The following is a 12,418-nucleotide window of genomic DNA, read 5'->3' on the forward strand; positions in this document are numbered from 1 at the left end:
AGGTACCTGTATGGCCTCACAGCAGAGAGATGAAACCCTAACTTAGAATATAATGACCTCGCAGCATGGTGCACTTCAGTTGTAATCAGAAATATTTTGCTGTAACTAGACTGCCTGCAAAAGGAAACTGCTTCGAGAACTAACTTCCTCGCAATTCCCAAACCTCTAAACTGCCTTTTCACAGACATTCTTCTTAGCATAGCAATCTTGTTTCTGCCATCCTTCACAGTGATGTCAACTTTGCTGCCATAACGTTGGACTTTAGTTTCCTTTTCCAGTGCTTTGGGAGAAGTTTCTTTTTCCAGTGCTTCGGGAGAAGTTTCTTTTTCCAGTGCTTCGGGAGATCCTACCAAAGGAAATTTCTTTTTCACAATAGCTATGGTTCCAGCAATTTCTCCATCACAAACCGCAACCCAAAAATGATGGTCTGAATCTTCAAAATAAGACTTTGAGATGTCCTTCAAGTCTTTGAGAGTTGATCCATAAAGATATATAACAGATCCTAACAAAGAAATTATATAAATGAGAAGAAAAAATATAGAATACATCACCACTATATATAAAATTGGGATTTTCAGTACCATGCAAATGCCCAATAAAACAATAATAGCAACTTTTGCAGTTCGTTTCTTCAAGCACATTGTAAACGTTGAATTAACAAGACTATAACTTCCATCACTCAGCACACTCCACACTCCGTCATCATCACCTGGACTCCACCGTCTGATTGTGATGTTTTGACCTACAGAAGCCATTGTACTATTTAATTATAATCAGAGTACATATTATCGCTTATTCTGTTTCAAATGTAAGGTTGACTCCTTTGAACTTCTGAACACAGTACATTACTGATTTTGATAAGTGACAGATCAGTACAACATCACTTCCCTACACACTGACACATAAACAAAGATATTATAGCATATATTCTATTAATCATTTAGATTTGACCTGACCAGACAGAGAAATAGAAAAAAAATGTAGATTTATATATAAAATCTATATAATATAGATCTAGATCTAGATCTAGATCTAGATTCTAGATCTACTATTATATACTAGATCTATACCACATAAAGATTCTTTAGTACGACTAGATCTAGATCTAGATTCTAGATCTAGATCTAGAATCTAGCTAGATCTAAGTTCATGTAACAGTTGGTAAATCTAGACCTAGACTAGTCAGAATACTTGTCATCTGTGGTAGAAAATGCCAATTGTCAATGTCAAGAGCACAAGAAGGCCTCCTCACTCCAAACTAATAATGTAATAATAATAATAAATTAGTAAACAAGACATGTGCATCAGCATCATATTCAAAATGTCAATATTAATAAAAATGGTATGACTAGATCAGAATCTAGAAGAGGATTGTTCGTATGTGGACACAACTAGCCAGCACGGAAGAATACAGAAGATGCACAGAATTACTACAAAAGCACTCATTTCAGTCTTTTCATTTCATCCATCAGCTGTGTCCAAAAACATTCCGGTCAGTTCAGAGCACAGAATTCAGAGTCAGAGGTCACATCTCACACGGCGCCGATTAGTTTGTTCGGGAATACAAAAGTTGAATTTGTGTACATTGGAAACACGGCATTTGTGGCCTTGACCCTTTCCGGTGATTCATTCATTTTAGACACTCTAAATACATTATAGTTTCTCAGGGTCGTTTTTTTTTTAACTAGAAAATTTGAAAGGGTCAACAAGATTAGTCTACCATCATTCTTAATTTTCATTGCAAGTATGAAATGATAAACATTTGATATAGATTTACGTAGTTTTCATAATATTTCCATGACGGACCCTCTAAATCGTGGGAATAATATCTCTGGGGAGTTTCATTACCTGTAAACATTTATCATGACTTCCGGTATGTTATCATCGCTTTCTTTCGCTCTTTTCTGCCGCAACTTGCTCATGTTGATTTGACTGACTGCTGGCTGAGTCACAGAGTGAACATAGTAACGCACGCCTAAAAGTCAAAACATTTGGTTGCAGTTAATATCGAGTTCGAATCAGCACTGAAAATATAATAATGGCAGATCCTCGTATCAAGCAAATCAAGATTAAAACTGGTGTGGTGAAACGGTAAGTTTTGTTAAAGTTATTATAAAGGATTAGGCTAAGGCTAAGGGAAGAGACAGAATTTTAGAAGTTGGAAGAGGCTAGACTGCTAGGCTAGGATAGACTGGCAGGCTAGCCGTACTTAATGACTTACATGATGGCTAGACTTACAAACAGCAAAAAATAGGCCTAGCTTACTGAATTGTAAATAAATTTTTAGTTTGCAATTTAGACCTAATAATCTAAATCTAATCTAGAATCTAGACTTAAAAGTCTAGAATCTAGAATCTAGATCTTGGCCTATAAATAGGCCAACAAATGTATTTGAAACGATACCAAAAGGTGCCTTTCTGACAGTGCATGTATTTTAAATCTAAATAATAAGACTACTAATGAGACCTCTGTGTACTCAACAGGTTTCCAATAGGACCTAAAATAAGCACGGCTAGACGGCTGGTAGGCTAGCCGTACATGGCTGAAGTGGAAATGAAATTTTAGTTTGCAATACATCTAACGCCTTAAGTATTTGTATTTCAGACGAAACCAAAAGGTGCCTTACTGACAATGACATGCATACTGTTATTTTATACCTGAATAATTACTAGAGATCTATGAGACATGTGTACTCAACAGGTATCGGTCAATAGGGCCAAACCTAGATCTTTAGACAAGTTTAGTTCGGCTAGACTCGCAGGCTAGCCGTACTTATGTGTATGGCTAGACGGCTAGGCTAACCATACTAAAAGGACAGCCAGACTGTCAGGCTAGCTATACTTTGACCACTTCGTTAGAAGTTAGCATTCTTTGTACTGTCAAGCACAGCACTTAGACTTAAACTCAGGGATTGACAATTATGTGTAATTGACAATTCTGGTTTTTATAATTGATGAAGCGAAAAATTTGAGAAACCCAAGCACAGTTGAACCTGCCGTAACGGAAACCCGTGTTAGACGGTCAGACCTGTCATATGGCATGGAATCTCCCTGCTCTCCCCATGATAAATTCCTCTATAGTCAGATAAACCTGTATAAAACAGAAACCTGCCTTCTAACACGAAAAAATGGAAAGAAATTCCATGTCTTTGGAGGGTTTTTACATGTCTAAACCCACTCAGCCCTGGTTCGAAACAAAACCTATCAAGTTTGATTCCTACGAGCCTGACCTTTATGCCATGCTGTCGGGTGAGGAAGAGGAACAGGGATGCAACTTGAGGGTAGTCCTAGATGTTACCCCATCTATGTGAGCCCTGCGTGGTACAGATGGTCATAGTTGTGTGGATGTGAAATCTCACAAGTGCCTGTGAAAGCTTTCTTGGGTAGCTATGGGCCAGAGATGTGAGATTAGTTTGACCACTATGAGGGCAAGCCAAGAAAAAATTTCTATGAATCGTTACACTTTTTTCTCCAGCCGCTGAAAGAACTTTATCCACTATATTTGGAAGGACTGCTGGGAGGGGGGGGATATATGTGTGGATATAAAAGTGTTGCAGCATGGAATGTCAGCAGAGATCCTAACGTGACCGTCTTCAATGGTCTTTCCCATTTACTGAGCTGTGATGAAATATATAGTCCATGCCGGCTTTAGGCACGGTCATCGGGAGAAGGCTTTTAAGCGTGCTCAATGGCGAAGCGTGCTTGAGTGCGAAGTAGACCTTCAGAGATCTTTAGTTTGAACATTTCCTAAGTTATTACCCTTTTGTTTTCAAGTAGTGGTCTCCCAAAAGTGTGCACTGTCTTTTTTACCCACCAGGGTAGTTTTTGTTTTGTTCCTTTCGTTTTATGATCGAATGGGAAAGGAAAACTTAATTTTAAGACGGCCAGTCACGATACAGCACACAAGGCCTACACACTGCCTGTGCGTACCACTGCCCGCTGTGCCACATTCATACCACTACCACCGCCTTCATCCCACCTCACGCGTGATACATATCAGGATTATCGGATAACGAGGGGCAAAAGTGAAACCAGTCAGCCTCCTTTTCTCGTCTCCCCGACTCTTTATGTATTTTTTGTGTGTGTCACGTGTGTAGCTTTGCCAAAGGCTTGATCCCATGTCCACGCATGCGGCCCTGTTCATCTCTCTGCCTTCCTGTCCGTGCGTGTAGGTGTGTGTCTCCATCACTTGTGTTCTTTGTGTTTCTCTTAAAACACTCACTGCTGCGGTGTAGACTGTGTTCGAACTTCGATGAGTCATCATGAAAGTATTGACTGTCTTGTAAATGAAGCGTGCCTGAAGCCGAAGTTACCGTGCTTAAAGGCATGTGATTTATTTAGCAAAAATTCAGTAACAGCTGTTTAACGTGCTTGAATCCGAAACGTTCGTTATGCCGGCGTGCTTAGAGCCAGCACGGACTGTATGTATATCTATATATATTTTTTATTTTTTTTATGTGATGAATTGCGTGCTGGTCTGTCCTTTTATTGCAGTACACAAGGCACTAGTATTGACACAGTCGTTCATTGGAGGGAATGTGCCTTTTTTTACACAGACCCACTAGTAGGCTACCTGCTATCATTATCAATTCAAAAATCTCACATTGCTTTCGTTTTTAGTAGAGGTTTTACGGAGCTCGCAACTGCATAAGGTCAAATGAGCGCCAGAAGATTAGAGGTGTTACAAGAGAGTAACAAACATAAAAAAGAAGAAGGGGGAGATAAGGACGATAGATGGACGATAGATGTTTCATAGGAAAGAAGAAGCAAACCACGCCAGAGCACCCGCCAACCACATTGCTTTCAACTAACTCTGAGATTCAACAAAACTGAAGGTCAGGCAGGACAATTTCATTGCATCTGAGTTTCGTTGTATACATTTTTTTTTAATCTGTACTTCCAGATTTCACTTATAAATAAATATGTGCATGGTGTTGGGGGGGGGGGGGGGGGGGTTCTTTCTTTTTCTTGTTTTTAATGGTGTTTTGGAGAACTGATACCAATTTCTTCTACATTGAGGATGTGAGGGTCTGATCAGTACTTTTGAGCACTATTTCGGCCTTTGGTTTTTCTGCCAAATTTCTAATGTCAGCTAGGAAACGAATTCATATGTATATTAAAAAATAGGTAAAAACACATGTCCCAATCAATATAAGAGAGGAAAGAGAAAGGAACCCCCTCCAAAGATAATGGTACTATTCAGATTGGGGAGGTTCAGGAGCCTTTTGTATTTGCCCTTTGAAGGGATCAGGCACATCTGTGTGATGGATATTTTATTATACTAATTCTAATATATTTCTTCTCTTACAGGCTCGTTAAGGAAAAAGAGAGCTATGAGAAAGAAGCAACTCAGATTGAAGAGAAGATTGAGAAAATGAAAGCTGATGGAAAAGACGAGTATGATGTCAAGAAACAGGTAACACTGCTTTGGCCGGATCTCTTTTCGTGTTCTAAAGAAAAAATTTGTTGTCAATTGCATCTGCTTTTCTTTGGGGGGGGGGGGGGCTTACTGGACTTTGTACACTGTAAAACTACCATAAATATATGTCTGTCTTCTTACAGTTGTGTGATCAGAGGTTATCACAAGTAGTAGGTTTCATGTTTTTGATGTCTCCATCCATGTTGATATAATTCCAAATATCCCATAGAATTGCACAATATGTTTTAACACCATGGGCCTTACCGAATTACAAGTATTGTCTTGGGAGATGAAACATTTTGATGATGCATTCCCTTTTTTGGAATTCCACCAAAATGGCTGAATTACATGTGGATAGATGAAAAAAGGAGACAGGCCTGTCATTTCACTTCAAGGATTTCAACGCAGAAAGTCTTTTTACTGTCTTCTTCAGTTATAATGATCCTTTATGGTTGATATCATGACATATAGTACTACTATGACTCCTTCTTACACTACGCAAAAGATTGTGCCCTTGCTGAAAAATGCTGTTGATGAGCAGATACTAAAGATCAGAACCTCAAGCACATTGCTCCTCTGCAACAATGCATATCCTTACAAAGTAAGGACCACAACTCTGCATGGCAGAGCAAGAGATCCAAGTTTTGTCTCATCCAGTCTATAGTCTTGACTTAACTTCCAGTGAATTTTTTTTATTTCCTATTCCGAAAGATAAGCTTGCTGGGCGAAAGTTTGAATGCATTGAGGACCTAGGAGGAGCTGTAAATTTAGAGATGCAAAGCATACCAGAATCTGACTACCACTGTTTTCTAGAAGTGGTTGTGGTGGCTGAAGTACATTAAGTCAAAGTCCAACCTGAAACAACACACCAACAACCTTAGGAAGAAGGCTATGAAGAGACTTAATCTCATCAAATGACTAGCCAGTACCAACTGGGGATCAGACAAGAACACCTTGAGAGGCCTCTATTTAGGATATACCAGAGCTGTTTTTGATTATAATCTTGTTCTACAAAACATTTGCAGTAAAACTACAAAGAACTCAATGGACACCATCCAAAACCAAGCTCTTCGTCTCATTTCTGGCAGAATGAGATCCTCACCGACTGCAGCCTGTGAAATCCACACAAATATTGAGCCATTAGAAACTCGAAGAAAACGGGCAGCTTTAGAAGTATATGAAAGATCTAGAAGGCTAGAAAATAACCACCATAATAGAGTCCTTAATGACAAGTGGAAACCTAATCAAAGACTAAAAAATACTAAATCTGTACTTGACACTGTTCTCAATCTCCAAGAAAAACATCACCTCTCTGAAAGACGAGAACCTCTGGAAAGAGTTCCCTCAACTCTCCCACCACATCTCACCATAGCAAAGCCAGAAATTAGGAAAACACTTTTGGACGAGAGCAATAAAAACACATATCCTATAGCACTAAAATATTCTGCCCTTGAAACAATTGATTCCTATCCACCAACATGAATCCACACATACACTGATGGATCTGCCTTTAAGGCAACAATCAACGCTGGATATGAGTCAGTGATCCACTTGCCCAGTGGGATAAAAAAAAGAAGTTTTTAACTCCAGCAGGTCCTTCTGCTCCAATTTCATTGCCGAACAACAGGCTATCGTCAACACAGCAAACTACATCAACTACTTGTTTGACACTAACCCACTTGCTACCACAGACATCGTTATCTTTACAGACAGCCTTTCAACACTAGAGACACTTGAGAGTGGGACTGATGTGAACAAAGATATATTGCACTTGATTTGGAGTCTACATAATTTGATAAGTGGGCACCACGTCAGAGTAGTCCTACAATGGATTCCTGCCCATACTGGGTTATGGGGAAATGAAAGAGCTGATGCTCTGGCAAAGAAAGGAGCTAGCCTCCTTCAGCCTGAAATTCCTACGAATTACACCACCTGCTGCCAAATGATCAAGTCAAACCTCAAGGAAGAGTGGATGAATGATTGTGCCACAGGTACGACAGGAAGGAGGATGTATGGCCACATGAATAAACCACTGGTCAAAGATCCAATCAATGAGTTGAGGAGGAGAATTAATCCATAATCTTCCAACTTAGAACACAACATGTACCCCTCAACCAACATCTCAACCGAATTGGAGTAAAGCAATCTGCTGCCTGCCCACTATGTGACTACCCCTCAGAGACAGTGGAACATCATCTGTTCTTCTGTAGAAAACTAACTGAATTAAGGGGATGTTTTCTTCCCAAGCTACCCCACGCGTCTAATTGCCTCTACTCCTCAAGACAACAATTAGAACAGACATGCAGCTATTACCGAATGGCATCATGCAGAAAAGTTAACGCTCAGATGCTACTGGATAGCTAACAACAACAACAAAGTCAAAGTCAAGCAGTGTGTTTCTAGGGACTGAACATTTCAGGTCCTTGGAACTAACAGTTATTTAGATACTTTACCATTTCTTTAACCTGTTGATCCTCCCATGTAAGCTTTAGCCTTGCCTTTATTTTTGCTGAAAAATAGCATCCTTATTGTTTTTCTATCTTCTATGAAAGAAAAGGCATTTAAGAAGAGGTTATAATTGATCACATTCCTACTGCACATGTTGCATTTGATTATCTTGTCTGATGGAAAATTAGAACAAGGATGAACTGTAATTGGATTTATAGTAAAAATGTATAAACGTTTAAATTTTAACTTTGTTTTGAATTATTCATTTTGTCAAAAGCCCATCATATATCATATGAAACATTGTGTTAGTTGGAAGAACTGTTTTTTGTGTTTTTCTCTTCATTTTAGGAGAAAATAAAACAAACATTTGGAACTTAGTTCATAATTTGCTCAAATTACCTTAAATAGAATCTAGTATTCTCATGTAAAAGTTTATCAGATATTATTACTGACTTTTCCTATTGACTGTATATATATTTAGTCTCTCCTTGCCCTATTGTGTGAGCGTATTATTTTTTTCCTTCTATTTTAGGGTGAAGTTCTTCAAGAATCCCGGTCGATGGTGCCAGACACTATCAGGAGATTGAAAAAAGCTTATGCTGACTTGGATGAGTTATTGGTAAATACAATGTAGAAACTTTGCTGTAATTATGAAGGTTATTTGTTACATTTGTGTAATTTTGAAATGTTCATCATACTATTCACCGATAATGTGACTTTTAGTTGGTGTAGCTCTTCAGTCCTTGACATCTTCTTGGCTGGGGGTAATTGGGATAAGTTAGCTCACTGACTCATTCATCGGTGGAACTTTCTTGCCAAAATTTGAAACAAATGTAACTTCCTGCCCATTTTACACGGCAAACCACTAAGTACGTGGGCTGAAAGCCCTATGTTTTGCGATTTATTATGTCTTTGAGTGTTCGTTTTGTGTTGCTTAGTCCGTCTTTGAGGAAAGTATTTATAGGGTGCCCAATGTGTTGTATTTTTAGTTCCGTACCTATTTTATTCAAAATCAGCTCAGTAGATATTTTCAACGTCAATATCAAACTGACTATCAATGCAATGTCTTTTTATGTGTGAAATCACAATTCTGCACAGCCAGTTATAACCTGGGTTATTAAAGAAGAAAGGTACATACCCAGAATTTGGACTGAAAATAAGTTTGAGTCTCCCTGGTAACTCATGGTCAGCCCTGCAATTGGTGAAATGACCTCCCCCCCTCACTTTGAAATGAGCCTCAAGATCCAGGTTGATCCCATTGCTCCTCCCCATATACTGTCTACAATTTTTAGCTTTCCATTTTTGACTAAGTTCCCTGCTCAAGCCATAAAACATCATTGTGTTATGACGGCACCAATTCAAATTTGAAAGGTGAAAGGCAGACTCACGGCCAGCTAATTACTAAATAAGGCAAGCAAATACAATCAGAAGTCCTGAGGGAACGGGTGGCTGGAGGGTGCCACTGGTAGGTCCTACTTCTTTACTTTCCCTCTATTGTTGCTGTCTGTCTGTTTTACTTTTCCCAGTACTAAATGACCATTATTGTGTCAATGTACTTCTGTTTACTCAAACAAACAAAATCCTGAGGATAGATCTAGATCTGACAGTCTCTGAAGGTAGACATAGTTTATGTTGAAAAGTACCAAAAATTTGACCAGCCCAGCCACAGCCACATTAGCCAGCTGACCTCAAGATCCCAACAAGAGAAAGGGCTCAATGGGGAACACCTAGTTTCAACTTAAATGCCACAACTGGTGTGCCATGTATTCTCTTTCAGTTTTAATAATCAGTTATTTTACATTACACTACGCGTGTCCTTTCTGTTGAATCACATGTGGCAGTGAAGTTTGATTTTAATAGTAAACTGGGAAATACCTTTCAGACCTTGGAATAGTCACCCCTCTCCCCTGCTTCCCTCCATTTTCCCTTCATAATAAGACAAATGTGTGGGAATTGAATTCTACTATATTAACTGAACACTGCTTGTAGTTGGTTATAGCCTGGTACTCTATTCTTGATGTCTGGGTCGTCCCAGTTCTTAAGCCTTACCAATGACACTGAGCCATGGCATTCACAGACCTGATTGCTCGATTCATCAAGATGTGATACAAGCTAACACTGAGAGGGAAATAGTCTGTGATCAGTATTTTGTGTGGGATTCTTGGATTGAGGCCATGAAAAGGAATAGTTGAAGTATTATGCTCGATTAGAATCTACCGGTATTTTTTAAAAAGCATTATATTTCAAAGGTTGAAAATAAAGAATGATAATCTTTTGCATCTGCCCACCATCATGATCACAGCTTGCTGTCCCCTGTTCCAGTAAGACATAACAGCTATGCCACTGTGTCCTATGCAGGGACCCCAGATGTTGCATGCAAGGTTAAAAAGTTTGAAGGGTGGAGGGGATATTATTTGCTTTACTATTTTATGATGACACTGTTGTAAATATGGTATTTATTGAGCTTTGTTTTCCTAATCATAAATGATGTGAATGTTAATTTACAACGAGAGTATTGTTTTCTGTTACAGCAAAAAGAGTCCGACTTGGCTGAGGCTGAAGAGTTTACTCAAGCAAAAGAAGCTCTTGCTACTGCAGAACCAGTGATTGCTTGAGGTGTCCTGAATTGTGCATATTTTCATCCATTCTGTATCACCCGAAAATGAACAATTTGTCAGTTGCCTCCTCTCAATACACAGCTCATTCCATAAAAGATTTTTTTTTTTTTTTTTTAACTTTGGAATAATGTGATTGTGGACTTGATGAAGCTTGTGTGCAGCCAGATTATTTAATTGAAATGAGAAATTTTTGCAGGACAAAAGGAAAACAATAGGTCTTCAGTGCTCGTGGTGCAGAAATTGATCTGTATAGATGGAAGAAGGAAAGACCCCTCTAGCACATGATAGTATTGTTACACAGGTTATGTGCTTTGCAATGTTAGTTTGTATTCCTTCGTCCATGATGAGTCTAGTCTTCACATTGTTTCAGGTGTGTGTTAAGCACTTTTTTTTTCGGAGAAATACGAAAGACAAAAAAAAAGCACATGAATACCTTGTGTCATGTTTCACATATTTTCATACTCATGGCAGAAGTGGGACAATTTCTGGAGGGGTTTTGATACTGTTGGGGAGACTGCAAACTGTGGTACCAAATCACAACTTGCCTCTTTAAATGATTTTTGCTTGTTACCTTTTATTCCTTTGCACTAATAAAAGATGATTTTTAAATACAAGTGAATTTTGTCATTTATTGAAATATTTATCGATGGCACTTTCTTCACACTATTAGATTTAGTAGAAACTGTGGTAATTTGATGGGTGACTATTCTTTGTGACTTTTACATCCTCATACAGTGGAGTCTCTCTATAACGACCTTCGATATAGCGACCTGGTGCCCAGGTCCCAATTTTTTCCTTATAATATATCATTAGTAATATTTTTGGTTCCCTCTCTAAAACGACATTTTTTTTCGGGTCCCGTCAATGTTGTTATAGAGAGGCTGCACCGTATCAAATGCTCATCTGTCTGTCTCTCAAGGGCATCTCTTTCCTCTCAATTGCATTTTTTTTTTGGTGGTGATTTTGCCTTTCCCAGCGCAGTTTTGTCTGTATTAAAATTTGTTTGATGCTGTTTTTCATGTTAACAAAGGCTTACATCACAACTGACAACAGCACCCCACCCTCTTTCCTCTCTTTCTCTTGTACTTATAGTTGGGCCTCCACTGGTAGTTCATGGTGGCTTGGCAATTTTTCTGTACCTTCATGCTTTTTTTAAAGAGAAAGTCCTTTGTAGTGGGTGGTTGGTGGCTGCTCCGGTGTGGTTTGCTCTTTCTTTCTGATCAAATATCAATTGTCCTGTCTCTCCTCCTTTTCTTTTTATGTTACTCTCTAGCAACACCTCTAATCTTTGACGCTTAAATGACTTATGCAAGTGCTGTTAGGCTCTTACTTAAGGGGGGGGGGGGGGCTACACCTGGAGGCTATCTCGCTTATTACTGGACCGAATTTTACCAAATTTCACACATATAAGAAGCATAGTAAGGAATCTTAAAATCCACAATCAAATTTGAGAAAAAAGTTTCGTTTCCATGGATACGCCGCCATATTGGATTTTATTGACATGTCTTGCGTAATGAATACCGCACTTATCGCTCATGGAAATTGATTCTTTTTTTTGCTTGCGTGTTCACAAACATTAGATCTAAAAATTTGTTTGTTGTTTTTTTCCTAATCGAATAAGAAAATTTTTAATGAATTTTTTCCTGAGGTAGCACTCAAGTTTGCGAAAAATCTGTGAAAATCCACACTCCAGACACCACCAACAAAAATCTATTCCATATATCAAAAATTCAACACACATATTTTTAGTATTACCTCTTCTCTTCATTCTGTGAAAATTTCATGAAGATTGGAAGAAAAATGGTGGAGTTATTCAAAAAAGTATAGAAAAAAGTCGCATTTTGAGAAAACAGCCGATAAAGAGAAATAAAATACTGACTTTATGAGGAAATGGCGGTTACAAACATGCCCGGTATGGGAAAAAATAGGGTTTT

The 12,418-nt window shown here is 38.6% G+C and overlaps 1 protein-coding gene across 1 annotated transcript; it reads left to right on the plus strand.

Moving 5' to 3' along the window:
* The first annotated feature begins 1,712 nt into the window (after nt 1-1,712).
* On the plus strand, nt 1,713-11,095 carry LOC101846114 (tubulin-specific chaperone A). The gene is made up of 4 exons (XM_005091723.2): nt 1,713-2,091; nt 5,310-5,415; nt 8,399-8,485; nt 10,398-11,095. Exons 1-4 carry the CDS (start codon nt 2,039-2,041, stop codon nt 10,479-10,481), a joined length of 330 nt encoding a protein of 109 aa, XP_005091780.1. The 5' UTR covers nt 1,713-2,038; the 3' UTR covers nt 10,482-11,095.
* The last annotated feature ends 1,323 nt before the right edge of the window (nt 11,096-12,418 follow it).

This window comes from Aplysia californica, unplaced genomic scaffold (genome assembly GCF_000002075.1).
Source record: "Aplysia californica isolate F4 #8 unplaced genomic scaffold, AplCal3.0 scaffold00035, whole genome shotgun sequence".
Lineage (NCBI taxonomy): Eukaryota > Metazoa > Mollusca > Gastropoda > Aplysiida > Aplysiidae > Aplysia > Aplysia californica.